The sequence below is a fragment of the Bombus vancouverensis genome, chromosome 1, assembly GCF_051014615.1.
Source record: "Bombus vancouverensis nearcticus chromosome 1, iyBomVanc1_principal, whole genome shotgun sequence".
NCBI lineage: Eukaryota > Metazoa > Arthropoda > Insecta > Hymenoptera > Apidae > Bombus > Bombus vancouverensis.
In genome coordinates this window covers 16,795,517-16,811,328 of record NC_134911.1, presented here as the reverse complement: position 1 = coordinate 16,811,328, position 15,812 = coordinate 16,795,517, and the positions used below count along the sequence as shown (strand labels likewise).

At 42.9% G+C, this 15,812-nt stretch overlaps 1 protein-coding gene across 7 annotated transcripts in view; it reads right to left on the bottom strand.

The window, feature by feature from the left end:
- Positions 1-15,812, bottom strand: part of LOC117153556 (Krueppel-like factor 6) — a 276,239-nt gene that overhangs the window by 18,044 nt on the left and 242,383 nt on the right. For 6 of the 7 annotated variants that reach the window (XM_076621345.1, XM_076621347.1, XM_033327718.2 and 3 more), the window contains 4 exons: positions 11,700-11,873; positions 11,320-11,565; positions 10,115-10,326; positions 9,265-9,491 (listed from right to left, as the gene is read on the bottom strand). In XM_076621345.1, the coding sequence (XP_076477460.1) occupies positions 9,265-9,491; positions 10,115-10,326; positions 11,320-11,565; positions 11,700-11,861 (847 nt within the window). In that variant the 5' untranslated portion in view covers positions 11,862-11,873. The remainder of the gene's footprint in view (positions 1-9,264; positions 9,492-10,114; positions 10,327-11,319; positions 11,566-11,699; positions 11,874-15,812) is intronic. The other variant, XM_076621354.1, reaches the window with a different exon arrangement.

Here is a 15,812-nt window from a genome sequence, read left to right as displayed (position 1 = left end):
AATATTTTGCAAAGAAATTGTATTCTTTTATCAGAACAACGTGCGTCACTATAACTGGCCTACTCTACTGGCAATAATTCCACAATGCAGCGCACCAAATATTCGGACTTTCCAAAAACACAAACCAAAAACTATATGCGATCTACTACTTCCAGCTACTATTTCCTACCCTGTAACATTAAATTTAGTCATTTCAAAGATGAAAGTATTCCCCCTAATTAACCATAGAGTCGCGTAAGAGATTCGGTGCGAAACGTCACACGCGTAAAACTTCTTAGCGTCTCGGAGTAAGTTGTAACGGAAAGTTGAAACGGTCGATCGTTGAAGATCGATGACAGGGCGCGTGGTTTTCCCCGTAGTGTGCAACGGTGTGTGCGAGTACACCCGGGTTCTTGGCTGCCTGTTTCCGTCCCAGCGGTATCGACTACGGTTAGAGATAGCACGTTCCTCGTGTTGTGAACTGCGGTTTCGCTGTCAACTGTAGCGAGAACTTTGACGACGTTTCCAATTGTTTGCGGTGCCAGGGTACCGGGGATCGGCAGTGGCGAACGAGGGACGGCGGCGGCTTCTAACTTCGCTGCGTGTTTCGAACGTATTTCGAACAGTGCCCGAGGTACGAATCGATATGTACGTACGCGGAGATCACCCGTGTCTCACGTGTCTGTATGCATGTGCACACGCGTATCCACGCAAGACAAAGCAAGAGAGGGTTACATGCATACATGTACGCCCTCGTTCATTATATAGTATCAGAACATATTCTGATTTTACGCAAGATGTGATAATTGGTCCAAATTACCAAGGAAGCGATAATCGACCAGCATTTTGCATTCATGCAAGAATTTAATCTTATTATAAAGTTAAGCTTCTTCGCCTAAGATTTTAAACGAGATAATAATTCTCAAAGGTTTCAATAATAACGCCTATTTGAGACTCACTTCATTTTCTAAAAATATTCTAATACTTATGAGTGGAGGTGTGTAAGGTATAATCTGTAACCGAACGAACTTTCCTGTAAATAATACAAGGGTCGGGAAGATTATTTCGGGAATAATGCAGCAGCCGTTGATAAGAATTTTAAGTATTCACCGATTGCCCCGGTTGCAAGTACGCGCGTGGGAATGCGAATAATCGAGCAGTGAATTAATCAGAGTATCATTTGGGAATTGATGCACGACAAAAGCTTCAGGTTTAAGAGTTTCCAGCCGCTTTGCCGCGGTGAGCAAGTTAGACAGCTTAGCGCTGAACACTTAAAGGAGGAGCTATAGAGTTGTGTCTAGTCTGAACTGATCAGGATCGCCCAGGGTAAAACACACAGGCTCCGGGGTTAGGTCCGGGTTAAATCGCACTTAATGCCGAAGACTCGAGATTCGGCAAGCTGCTAATTAGTTTGTACAAACCACCTAGTCCTACCGAGGAATCTCTCTTCTGCAAAATCGCCTCTCAGAAGTTCCTATTGACTCTTATATCGTTTGAAATATAATAAATAGAGTTATTTGAATCACCTAATCTTCAACATCTTAAAATTCAATCTTGAACATTGCACAGAATAATCAAACTTGTTGTATATTATGGATACCATTAGTCTTTAAGTAAGCAATCTATTTTCAAATGTAGATCATCTAGAAATTGTTCGTAATCGAATTTGGTGAATTACAAGGCAAATTATTTAGCTGCACTCAAATGTCGTTTTGATTCAAATAATTCTATCGCATTCTATCATTCAAACAACGAACGAAGCAAGCAACGGTGGAAACAAAGATCGACCCACGCCACGATCAATCGACGCGTATCGAGGAAAATACGCGAGAGGCTTCGTGTTTGAGGTTTAAGCGTAAGAGTAAACGCTTTCAATCTTGCGGATACATTCGCCTAAAGGCAGAAATACGCGAAAAGGGTGGGAAACCAGTGGCCCGAGTTCGGTTTCTCCCGCTATTTTATTTAAGAATCGTATTACTGCAATGTGTCGTGGCTTGAAATTCCTGATAACAATGCGGGGCCACCCCTCTCATATCGACGTGTGGAGAAATTTTGGATTATACTCAAGTAGGGAACGAAGATTTATTCCAAAGCCGACCGCAGGATTTCTCGTTTCCCCGAGTGGCCATTTATATTGCAGAAAGAAAACTTTCGAACACCTTGACTGATGTAATGTTGCTTTGGGAGGCTCACGGCTGAAAATTATTGGATTAAAGTCGATCGATTTGATTGCAGAGAAACACCAGTCTTGTCTTATTTTAGAGAACTAAAACATTTTAAGTACGCTCACCATATTTTACTTTGTTTAGTTAGGTAAATAACGTTCACTTGTAAACAGCTCATGCAGATAATTTCAGAATAATTTAATCAGACGGAATAATAAACATACAAAAACCTATCATTTTAGTCTGCTCATTCTGCGTGTCCTCAGATATTTCATATTATAACAAGAATTTGGGGAAAGCAAAAATGGCAGAATAAACGATTATAAAGCAATTTAAAACCTTGAGTCTTTTTCATCTGGAATTTACGTTTGATTCGACACAGAGAGGAGCACATGCGACGTCCACGTCGATTAAATTTCGTAGTCAGAATCCTTTCGAACTAGAGTCAGAAACGAATGTAGCGGCACAAGAGTTAGAATTCGATTCAAATCATGTTGTTCTTTTGCTTCGGAGTATCAAGGTCACAGGTATTGTAAGGAGTAATGAACTCCGAGCAAAACAATGCCGCCGCTACATGTAACCGTAAAACAAGACAAATTTGAATCTTCCGACTTCCCCCCGTCTATTATAAATAAACGGACGCGATCGCAAACGGATCATTATAAACTGTGACCAAATGAATATATACACACTTTCGCGACTAGGACTTTTTTAAATACATTAACGATTTCACCTACTGGTAGTCTCATTATTCAACTTCCTACACGAACAACCGAGGCGTTCAAGAGCAGGTTGGAAACGACTGGAGAAGTTGATTTCCAAATCCCAGGTCCGATAACGCAATAACTCCTCGCGTTGTTTGTTTTCGAAGAGAATAACGCGTTCTGGTCCCCTCGCTAGCTCGATAAATTATCTGGCCGTGCTTTCCTTATTTTTCGCGTGGGAACAATAGCCGCCGACTCGACGCGAAATTTGAAAGGTTTCAATACATCCCTCGCGGTGAATGCAAAGAGGAAACGCTCTGGTAATGTGCAGAACGGCCTCTTCCGAATGGCTAGGACGCATCGCGAGCAGTCACGTAGCGATAAATAATTTTCCAGGGTCTGTGTGTATCGGTCGCGCTCTCCGCAGCCTTTTATTATTTTCCTCATCCTTCGTTTGATTTAAGCGCGTTCGAACGCCATCCTATTTCTAAGGCGTAAATTATCGCGCCTTGGCTGACCTATTTGCGGCTGTTGCCTCTCGCTGCGTAATATTATTCGCTCGAACGACAATCAGTACGTTACTTTGACCGATATCCGACGATCGAGGAAAACCGTGTACTCGATCATCGAGTTGTTACACGAAGTTGTGATTAAAAATGGGACGATCGAAACTGGTTATTGGTTCCGCGAAACCGATCAGGAGAGATCGATGAGACGCGAATGACGTTATCATAATACGACTCATCTTGGAAATGATTCGCAAAAACGCGATGATAACGTGAAAATATTTTCGTCAAGACCTTTGTCGAAGTTTATTAAAAATTCAGTGACACGATCGAAGTGGTTTGAACGTATAGAGTTTTCCTTCTCTCTGATTTTTCTTTTCCCATGAACTCGACGCGAGGACGTTCGATCAATGCCGGACAAATCCACGGGATAACGAATCTGTCGTTCCTTAATTTTCCAAATATATTGACATTCCATCAACGAGCACTAAGGGAACGATTGCGAAAAGTTTCCAACGAAACGATTGGACTCCGTAGAGGGATCAAAGTCCTGTCCACAGCTCGAGACGCGAGAACAATGGTGTTTGGAATGGAATTCCGGAACAGAAAGTCTCTGTAATTGGAAATCTCTCTCTTTTTCCCTTCTTCTTTCCCATCTTCGTCTTCTTCTTCGGGCGTATAGTTGCTGGGAGACTGGTTGGACCATCGGATCGATAGTTCCTCGATTCCCACGAGGAAATCGTATAGAAAGGCTTTGCCAGCGTAAAAACGGAGAAATCACTGAAACGCGATATTGACGGGCAAAGTGGATAAACAAGGAACAAATCCTGTTTCCTCGAAAATGTTTAACGCTCTCCTGGCAATACTTTTCGTTCGAACAATCGTGTCCCGTTAAACGTCTCGACAAATCCATCTCGACGTCGATGCAATCGTTGTGTGCCTATTCCATTTCGCCAACTGAATGAAACAAAACGCCGAAAACAAAAATGCAACGTTTCCATTCTGTGATATATATCGTGAACGACGAAATCGGAGTTAGAGAAAACCTGTGCTTCACAGCGAGACCATAACGCCGCGGTCGATCTCATCAACTTGGCTCCGCTGTTTAGAGTTAACATCTTATCGGCTCGTTAGAAGGGAATTAACAGGACCCTGGACGATGGCTTTGACTGTTAAATCGTCTAATCGGATCGATTCGTCGTTAAGACGAGAGTCTTGAAACGTAGTGAGAGGGAGATCCCAAGGAGAGCTGGGTCAGGGATGAACGACCTCCTGCTGGCCCGGCGGATATCTACATGCCGAAAGATCCTCGAAAGGAAAGTTCGCCGATGGAATTCGTAACGAGCCTTCATGTTGACTCGGCCACACGATCGCCCGTACTCCGTGATTCGACGATTCGCCTCGTTTCGCGTCCCGGTCCTCGCGAACGCTCCTTCCAAGCCGGCAGTAATTAGATTCGCCGACCGAGATCAAAGTATACCGGTATTTCCATCTCTGGAAGAAAGTTGCTCGCGGACTTTTCTCCGCCCGCCTTCAGCCAACTTTTTCGTTTGCGTCTCTTACCAGCACTACCTTTTCTTCTCTCTTTCTATCCTCGTCTCTTCGAATTCGTTGGAATCTGAGAAGGCAACATCGACGGTGGATAACCATACGCGTGCCTAGCATTGAAGGTTCGTACTTGATTTCGATGATAAAATTTGATTCGAGAAATAAAAGAACGGTGGTTGAAGTGTCTAAAATATTGAACTATTTTCATAAGTAATAAGATTATACTCGGTAGGGATTGCTCGTTGAAAATAAACAGCTATCTGGATATTTCCGCAAATTGTTTGTTATTCCTACACCAGCTTTTCTACTCCTCTTTTACAAAATTGCTAAATCGCTCATATAGATGTTTATATATTTACGGAGAGTTCAAAGATGCAAAACTCTAAAGGATTATATACTATGTAAAAACATATAAAATATACAGAGTAAAGTACACGTTATTATATTTCGGAGATAAAACAAATATTTATTTAGCTTTGAAAGTTTGAAAATCGAATGAAATAAATTTGTACTCTCAGAAAAACAGCTACTTATAGAACGACATAACAAAAACGATAAAAGTATATTCTATCAAGAACCTGTACTCGGCACAATCGTGTACAGCAGACGGACTAGCAAACACAATGGGACATCGAAAACTGGTTACTCGAAAAGGAAACAATATCGGATTGGATTAAGCGAAACCCTGTGAACGTCGAAGCGTTACACGAGTCCGCGGGGCGAACGATTAACTGGAAAATCCCGGGGATCCGTCAGCGGGAACATCCGTCACCGGGAAACCAATTACGACGGAGGTAATAGCCGGCTAGGGGGCAGGACACGCGTGGCGTCCTTTTCAGCCAGTTCTCCCCGACCAACGTTTTCAGCGAAATAAACGTTCGACCGTAGTACGATACGTGCGCAGACATCGTCTGGTGCAGCGCGTTCCAAGCACGAAGGGAGATCCTTGCGTCAGGACGAATTCATAACAGAGTCATAATTGCGGGACGGGGCCCCACAGTATGCATAATCCCGTAGTTAGCAGTTCTGCTTAACGATCCGCGAGAAGCAATCCCGACGTACCTGCCACGCTGCAGGATGAAGGTATCCCAGCCAACCTCTCTCTTATTGCCAACCCTCTCACCCTCTGTCTGTCTCTTCTCTTTTATTTCTATTTCTTTCCCTTTTCGCCCCGTTCTTTTCACCTACCTATTCCCTTCTCGCTACTTTTCGCTAGTTCTTTCTGTTTTCTTATTTTCTTCGTCTTGCTAGCATTACTCTGCTTTTATTCATTTCCTATTTACTTGTTTTAACTTTCGAAATAAGCGATGAACGAAATTATCGACAGATGTTCGTTAAAAACTTGTATAAATTTATAAACGAGGTGACTGAAGTTTACACGATATTTTAGAAGAAAACTACTCGGTGGAAATACTTTTTTTTTTATCACTGTGTAATTGTATTTAGGATGATTCGAATAGAAATGGTTGCATAGAAATATATTGTACAGATCCAAATTCTTCCACCTTGGTTTGCGTTCACCTTGTACTGCTCTAGCGTTTCCCCTTCCTTGTCCCCTTTTGTTCCTGTTTCTCTGTAATTCTCTTCTTCCATCAACCTGTCCCATACCTATTCGCTTCTCTAGGAATACTCTCGCTAAGCTCATCCTCCCTAATACAGAGGCTGAAATTACACATCTGTGCGCTTTCCTGTAGACACGAAGCAACGTGTATGGATGCAGATGTGCACACGCGGATAGGTAAATAAACACATATGAAGGCGGCCGTGCGCGCACGTGTAACTATTCACGTGCGTAAATATATGTGGACGCGTATACACGTTTAATCACTTGTACGTACAATATTACAGGGACGAGGGCGCGTGTGCTCGCGGCGAAACACTCCGGGATCCGATGTAATGATGGAGCGGATTTTCAGATAAATTTATGAAAGACACGATGCATGTGAAATGAATCGCGTGATTAAATATTTGACGGCTACCCGCCAGGTCAACGATGTATTTTACCGTTGAAAAATTTACATCGAATCGAATTCGATCAATTCGACTTGCATTTCACGTCAAACTACATTTTGAAATTCGGAACATGGTAATTTGAGTGGCATTTCAAAACGAAACATTTTACAGAGCATTAGAGGTAGTTACGAAACGTAAGTAGAATGTGAACTGAACTGGCCAGGCCAACGGGTTTAAAGTCTAGTGCAAACGAACAATGCGATACGTTGTAATTTAGTACTGCACTTGCATTCCCGTCATCAGAAACACAAAAAAAATAACCGATGCTTCTACATATGTATATGTAAGAACACCAAGAGTGATTTTGTAGACGTAGAATCAACGTACGCAGATAATTACGCGCGTGTACACCTGAACGCGTATCTGCTCCCGCCGAAGGGATTTGAAGCGTAAAGAGACAAAAAGCATGAAAAGAGAAGGGATGAAGGGGGTTGCAAGCGGAACGAGAAAGAGGAGAATCCTCGTTAATTACAGTCCTCCGCCATCACCTGCTGCCGCAACCAACGGGGAATAACCGCGAGACGAAGAAGAGAGAAGCGGTATCTGCATGATAATAACATGTTCGGTCAGTTCCTCGCACAAAGTAACGCAACTTACCGAAGTGACGGGGATGTTGGAAGATTATTCATGTTTCACATGTTTCGTTCGTTTCCTCGTGATGAATGTTTATCATAGATGAAACGGAGAAGCATGCTTTTTCGAAAATTATCTTTGCATACTCAGTATGCCTAAATAAGCAAACGAACGAATAAAGATGGTTCAGGGTAGTAAATATTAAGTATTTGATTTTGAATAAATTCTAAAAGAGGAATCGTAGAAAACCAAAAGCGCAGATCGAGTTTCCTTGTTTACATTTTATCATAAGTACAAAATCATATCCAATTTCTGAAAACCATCTTTTCACTCGAATATCTCGTACGATAAATAATCGCGATAGCTATATCAAAATCCGATTAAACGAAAATCTTTACCACGAAGCAAGCCGCCTTGTTACATTCTCATTAGGAGATAAGCGTAATTTAAGTTGTACCGCGAAATGCAAAGAACGGTTATTCTCTCTATCGATCGAAGAAAACACACAGGTAGACTGGTTCGATGGTATTAAACATGTATCATCCGGTTTCGCGCACATGGGCCTCGCATTCATCCGGTTCGCGTACACGATTCGAGTACCCCAGAGCCGTCGTACAAGCCGAACAGGCTCCCTTAATTCGGCTTCGTAATTAATTATGCATTGTTATTTACCGCGATAAGGGAGACAGGGAACGCGTCGGGGAATTTATCCCTGGTTGCTCACCGAGATACGTCCGCGATTGTTTCCCGTCCGTTCCCCACCGTCAGACGCCAGGGATAATCGCGTGACTAACGATTAACTGAATCGCGAAGAAAGGGCGCGCGGTGTCGCGTGAAACGCGCAAAATTATCGAGCGACCGCACGGTATCGTACAAAGACAGACGCGTTCTGTAACGTTTATTAATGGCCAGCATCGGTACATTTGATAATTGGTAACATGCGTCACCTTAATTACAGAAAGCGTGATGAATGTTCGTAAGAACCGAAGGAATACTTTACGCTGCTTGGTCATCGAATTAGAATCGCTAAAAACTTTCCAACATTTTTCATTTTCTTTTTTGTCAAACTGAAAGGAACGAATGAACTCTATAATAGCGAAATGTATTAAGTACTAAAGTGTTATACACGTCTTAACACTTTGTGTTTTCTTCTATTTGCCTTGATTATGTACTTTCTAACGCGCAACGATGTGCTGTGTAATTTATGTTTTCATTATGACAATGTTAAATGATCTGGGATGGGTGCACGTGTGATTTGAATGGATTCTAAGCATTTTCAGTGGCAATAGAAATCGAATCATTTGTATGACTATTAAATATCTTTTGATGGAAGAAACTCTGTCATTTGTGATTGAGCGTCAAAAATGAAATTTTTACATATGTTTCTAATTCGATGATCAGTGACTACACTCGATCATTATCGCAAGCTCTACCATTCAACCGATGGTACAAATACTACGAAGTGACACGAAAGAAAATAATCTAACGGTATTCGTTTTAAGAATTCTTCTATAATTCTTCATTCGCTAATAACAGCTTGGTAGGTAAATACAGCCGAAAGGAAAGTTAAAACCATCTCTCAAAGAAACTCTCGAGGGAATGTTAATCGAAGTCTGAACGCTCTGTTTCCAGCGCAATACTCGACCCCATCGATCGCTCTGTTCCGGTCAAACTTTTTGCCCCATTAAACCTCTCTCTTCGACTCTAATCGCAAACTAATCGATCGCTCGCAACTGGTAGGTGCCGTGAAAAACGCGGTTAGGAAGGATCACTCACCTGTGTGCGTCCTCTGATGGGCTTTCAGATGCGAGCTCTTGGTATATACCTTCTTGCAACCCGGAAATTGGCATTTGTGTATCCTGCGCTTCGTATCAGGTGGACTGTGCTCGTGGCTCCTCGCGTGGTGCCTGTTAGCTACGGTGCTCGCAGCTGCAGTTGTCCCTGCGTGTGCATGTTGCGTGCCAGCAACTGCGGGGTAACCATTCGCTGTGACGGAGATCAGTCTGTAAGAAAAACAGAGCCATATCAGAATCATGCTTCTTGCATCTCAAGTTTAAATTGACCATAAAACTGTCTCGAACTTTTTATTCGAGGGTTTTGCGTGCAACCGCTCCTGTTTGATGACTGGGTTATTTTAACAGATATTTTCCAGAATTTGTTTGATATGGCTAGCACCGATAGTGGTATTTGTGAAAATAGAAATTGTAGCGAAGGTATAGTTTCCAGGTCATCGATTTCCAGGATTTACATATTATCGAAGTTCACGTAAATGCTAAAAGGCCGCCTCTTTATTTACTTGCCGCGCGGTTTTACGATGCATCATCAACCAAGACGGGCGCATACATTTCGACGAAATAGAAAAAGTTGGCGAATTCGTATAGAACTGTCGTTAATCATTCGGCCAATCTTCCAAGAAAATTTCGTCGATGTAAAAGTAACTCGAAATTAAAGTTAAACAACTTCGTTGCTCTACAAAACTGAAATGTTCTACCTTCGTTATCCTTAATTATCCTCTTCTATCTACCCTCCTCCATAATTATTATCCTTAATTCAACTACTTCTTAATTCTAAATATCTCTCAAAGTTCTTGGTAAATTGCAAAAATTTTTAGTGAAAAATCAGTTACCTTGCGACACCCTGCGCGTTGCTGGTGGTAACCCTGACGATGGCGCTCCTGCCGCCCGTCCCATGAAGGTTGAGGTTCTGCACATCGAGCATCGAACTCCCGCTCGACGAGTGACTGGAGTTGGAATGACCTTGACCCGAGCCCGGGCTCGACGGTGGTGTCAGGATTTGACCTTCGCTTTCGCAGCCGCTATCCTCTTCCTCCTCGATTTCCTGGTGCCGGGTAACATAATTCATTACGCAACGGGATTACGACAACGGGTGGAGGCCTCTGATTAAAGTGCAAGCAACTGGTTAAAACGGTATCGAACATCGATATCGGTACCGCGGCCTCGCGCGTGAATCGATCAGTGCCAAATGACCCCGTAAACGGATTACACATAGCTGTGCGTACGTAAACGCGTGCCGCATGCACGTGTGCACGAATTACACAGGTTCACATAGCCGGTAGAAAATAGGAAGAATCGTTATTTGTATAACAGCCGGTGTTTGACGGTAATTGAAATTTGACGGGCATTGTGCGCGCGATACGTCGGAACGATACCGCACGAAAAAGGGTGGGGGCGATACAACTGAACCTGTAAACGCAGGTGTTCTTGTCGCGGCATACGCACCAGCCGCGATAATTAATTTCGTTTGATCGTTCCTTTCGTGGCATTCGCGCCGTATTAATCGCCTCGCTCAAAACTCGATGGTCGAAACTCGTTGGCAGATGGAACAAAAGAAAAACAAAAGAAGCGACATATAATGCTGTGGTTACGATGGCTGCATGTTCTGACGAACTGTCGTTCTGATGAATGAAGCAACCGAGGAATGAGGTAGCCAGTGCAACAAAAATCTGTGTATACGAAGAATACAGGCGAAGAAATATACATAAGTAGAACTTAATATATAGTTAACAATATAGTTAAAACGAGGAACGATCTATTCGATCCAAAGCCTTAGTAATATGTGATTAATTAGAGAAGATAATGAATTCTAAGCTTGCTCTTATACGAAAAACAAAAACAGTGACCTATCGTATCTTTCTTCTGGGATCTTTGCGTAATTGATATTTTAAGGTATTTAATAGAACGTTGAGTCGCCAGAAAACGCATCCATTGTAACTATAGCCTACATACATACATCATAAATTCAAGATAAAAGAACACATCATTGCGAACAGAAAATTCGAAAAATTCGCATGCATATCCGGCTGGGACGCACCTCGTGTTCCTCGTCCTCTTCGAGGTCCTCGCTGGGTTCTTTCTTGAGAATAAACGCCGTGCACGAAACGGAGGGCGAACTATCCCAGGACAGTGCCGAACACGCCGAACTCGATGACGACATCGACAAGGAATCAAGGTGCCGGTCCAGGAGATCCCTATCGCGGCCGTTGTGGTTGTGATCGCCTGGACTGAACTTTATATCGTCCAGACAGAGCGTTTCCCTGTCTTCCGACGACGTCGTCACCTGTGTCACGCGAACACCGAGGTTAAGAAGAAAGAAACGACTTTGACACGTGGCTCCAGACATACTCGAAGCGAGTGGAACTTGGCGGACGATCCTATGTGGAGGCATTTTATGGCTTCGATGCGGATACTCACCTCCATTTTGATTGGCGATTCGAATTGTGCGTTGGTGGTGCCGGTGGACGCTGTCCACGAGATAGGCGGCGCCCTGAAGAGGTTCCAGGGTGCCGTATCTAACTCTGTGGGCAACTTTTTGTACGACTGCAGCTTCGGCTCGTCCTTCAGGTACCTCTCCATCTCGTAGCATGTCTGGAATAATACATCAGGAGTTAGTTACTTTGAAATACTCGAAAGCTTTGATTAATCTACTATAGTGGCACATAACTGTGAAATCAAATCCTCGGCTGCCTATATTTCTATATATTTACTTTATTTACTTATGACGATCATTAATTTCTGTGTATGTTTCAAACTAAATTAAAAAGTTGTGGTTATTACTACAGTCCTTTTCTTGCATAATTATTATAAAGGCTGAAATTCATTACACGTTGAAGATTACGAATAACCTTACGCGATGTTGAATAAAAAGAAGGATTATAAAGTTATTATTATTAACAGCCAGACAACAACAGCGAATTTTCCCTAAAATTCGGTGTACAAAGGAACGCGGTTCTAACGAAGGGCGTGACAAACCGCACGGCTCGAAATCGTGGAAGGTGCGATGCGAACTATCTTTCGAGCGTCGTGGACGTATCGGAAGTCTGGCGAAACCTTTCGATCCGATCGCGAAGCAAACACCTGCGGCGATGCGAACTTCTCGAGACAGCGGCGAAATTATCTGCAGCAGCCAAGCGGTCGTGTACGCGAAAACACATCGACGTCTTCATCGTCGTCGAAACAGCTACTCGCGAGTTACCGAACTTCCCTCCCTCCGCCTGCTTTCTCTCTCTCTCCTTCCCCCGTAGGCTGTGCCAGTTTCCTACAATTCCTCGGAGACGAAGTGCAAAGTTATGCTACTTCGGTCTGCATGAGGAATTGTGCGCGAGCTATGCTCCGCAATGAGATTACGTCGCCGATGACTTGCTTCTGCGCGAATCCTCTGTCCCCTCAGGTCCTGCTTGTCCGGTTACTTTAATGGATCTCTCCCCCTTCCATTTCCGTTTTAATATTTTAATAAATTTCCCAAGAATTCTCGAGGTCGCGATAGATGTTTCATGCGACCTCGATGGCGGGAAATTTTAATAGAAACGCTCAAGATCTAATGAAGAATAGACCAAAATAGATGGACTCTATCAACGCTCAAGATGAATGTCCTTTGTATATTGAAGCTCGGTGGTTTTAATAAAAGTTTCGTTGATCTTCAAGGTGAATTTTCATTACAACCGCTGTCAGCGTGGTTGTGTTCTCTCCGCTAGAATTATTCAGCCACCCTCGAAGTCGAGTCGACAAGACGATTCCAGGAAGACGCAAGGAAACGGCACCGAGTATTTCGCTGTCGCGAGATTTTCACGCTGCTCTATTACCGGGCGAGGGGTATTAATTATTGGCAACGCGATCTTCCAACAGCGGTTGAATTATGCGGTCGACACGAAGCGAGACGTTTTACTCTCCTTACTTGCCACAGGCTGCGCCGCGATAACTGCTAACCGTTCCCCGTGTACCAGACCGCGTCTTCCTTCGGGCATTCTCTGCCAATTTATTACCGCAGCTAACGGTTAGCAGCGACGGCGACGGTTTTGTCCGACGGTTTCACGGATGAAACCACTTATCTCCATCACCGCCGTGCAATAATTCCTCTTTTCTATAAGCCCACTTTAGGGCCAGCCGATAATGGTAACAAAGACGCGGGAGAACGGGGATTGGAAGCTATTTTATTCCAACTGCATCGAACAAGACCCTACTCTTTCCGACAATTTACACCGTGGAATCTCCTCGAGTATTGATAACTTGATAGTCAAACTATTAGAGCGATCAATTACTGTCGAATTCCTTAATAATACACAGATTATCACTTTTTTATCTTCTACGTATATCGAATAATTTTACCAAAGACTCGTAACAATGAATTATTTATTTAGTTATTTAACAGATAAAAAGAATCTATAATGTGTTAGATCTGTAATGTATTAAGAATACCGGACATGACAAAAATTGACAAAGTGTAATTTTCGTTGTGAGCCCCTCTGACTATTTACGACCACCGATTGACCATTCGAAATGCTTGACACGCGCGGACGAATGAAATTCTCGTTCCTGGTGGCACACGAAAATCAGGAAATTCGATTAATCAGCGAACAACGTCCATTACCGGTTTTTCTTCCTTGCAGCGTGAGCCACAGAGGAAATTCAGAAATTGCAGTCACGATACAAGGGCGGGAAGGTTGGCGCGCTGTAATTATCCACGCTGTACCGACCGATCACTATGATACCGGGGATTTCCCGATCATTGTAACGCTAATTAAAGCGGAGAGACGGCACGCAGGTCGCGGTTGCAACATCGTCGTTGCATTTTGATGGCCAACGGTAATAATCGTTCTATGAATCTGCATGTATATACCGAGAGAGCCGTGACCATAAATTGCTGGAGCGAATTGACGGGCAAGAGGTGAGCTACTCTTGCGCGCGCATGTTGTAAATATAATGAGAAGCCTGCATTGTAAAATTTGACACGCGGATCCGATGAATTACAAATAGTAGTCCCGTTACAATTACCGGCCAGCCGACTCTTGATCTCGTTACGTTCGATGGAATTATCGCAGTCGAATGACATTCGGCGAAATTAGCATCGAACCGACGCTCGTCAATTGCAAGAAACGTTCTCGCGGTTAATCGGTTAAAGCAACTGGTCGTTATTATCTCTTAATCTGATGAGAAATATCCAGTATTAATGAAGTTTTGTTACCATTTATTTGATACTTGTATTAAGATTAAGAATTATAGACGAGATAGAGAAGAGTATGTTCTGAACCTGTACCTAAATTGTAGCAAGGTAATAGCACAGTTCAATAAAGTTGAGGAAGATTTAAGAAGATGGCTAGTTTGCTCGGAGACTAATCGCCCGGATGGCATTCACGTTGCTTCGGGTTGAAATTAAACCAGATGGAAGTTTGTCAAGTTGACGTGTAGGGATTTTTCGGAAAGCGGGAAAAATGGCGACAGGACGAAGTTACAGGGCTCCGTCTAATATCGTTGCTCCCTTCGGCAAGAAAAATAATCATTCTCAGGCTCCTTCATTATTCACGATTAAAGTTCGTCCAGGAAGTTCGCGGAAGCGAGTAACGGCGTTAATATAACTTGGGAAAAGAATTTTATCACCAACTCCGGAATCGTTCCTTCTCCCGGTTACTCGACTCGCCACTAATCGACATTGGGCCATTATAACGCTGTTTCATGCTGATCGATCGAATCCGACCAAAAGTAGATATCAATGAAAATCAATAAAACTTTAAGCAAATATTCAGACCATCTTCTTACGAAACTTTACTGCATTCCAAGCTAAACAGGTATGTTTAAAAAGTTTTATTCAACATTATCCACAACGTGACACTTTCATACGTGACGCTGAGGTTTGCAGTCAGACAATGGTCTGAGGCATACGTGACCGTGAAATACGAGAAGGTACGCCGATGTTCACGATAGTCTCCGTCGTAAGCAATTGCAGGACGAAAAGGAATTGAAGAAAGATATCATTAACTCTATCTGATTCAAAATACTGTATAATAATTCCAGAATATACTGCAAGATCTATAGATTGGTGGATTACACAATCGTTACCATAATGATTTTCCATTGGACAGAAACATAAGCGACCGAATCACGAAATGCTCCATTACGCTTTTACCGATAACAGTGATAACCCCATAAGCCGTCGCCGTTGGATTTACGAGGCATACACCGTTGTGTATTTGCCGGATGAAAACGCGTTCGTTTGATGATTAAACAGCGATCCTCCTGATGTGAATCCAACACCGAGGTCATTACTATGCATAAGGTAAACAACGTTCGTTCCTCCGCATTGAAAAGACTGCTAATATAATTCCACGTGCACGTGACGTTAAGTTTCATAGAACTTCCATCAAAGAACTGGATTGTTTCGACTTGAATGTCACATCTGTTGGAATCTACGCGGCACTTCTTATGCAAAATAGATGAATAATAATTAAAAAAACATCTGGTTTTGACATGGAATTATCGTTATTGCATATATTACGCGTTTAGTGTGAGGTCTACGAGATCGCTAATTATGAC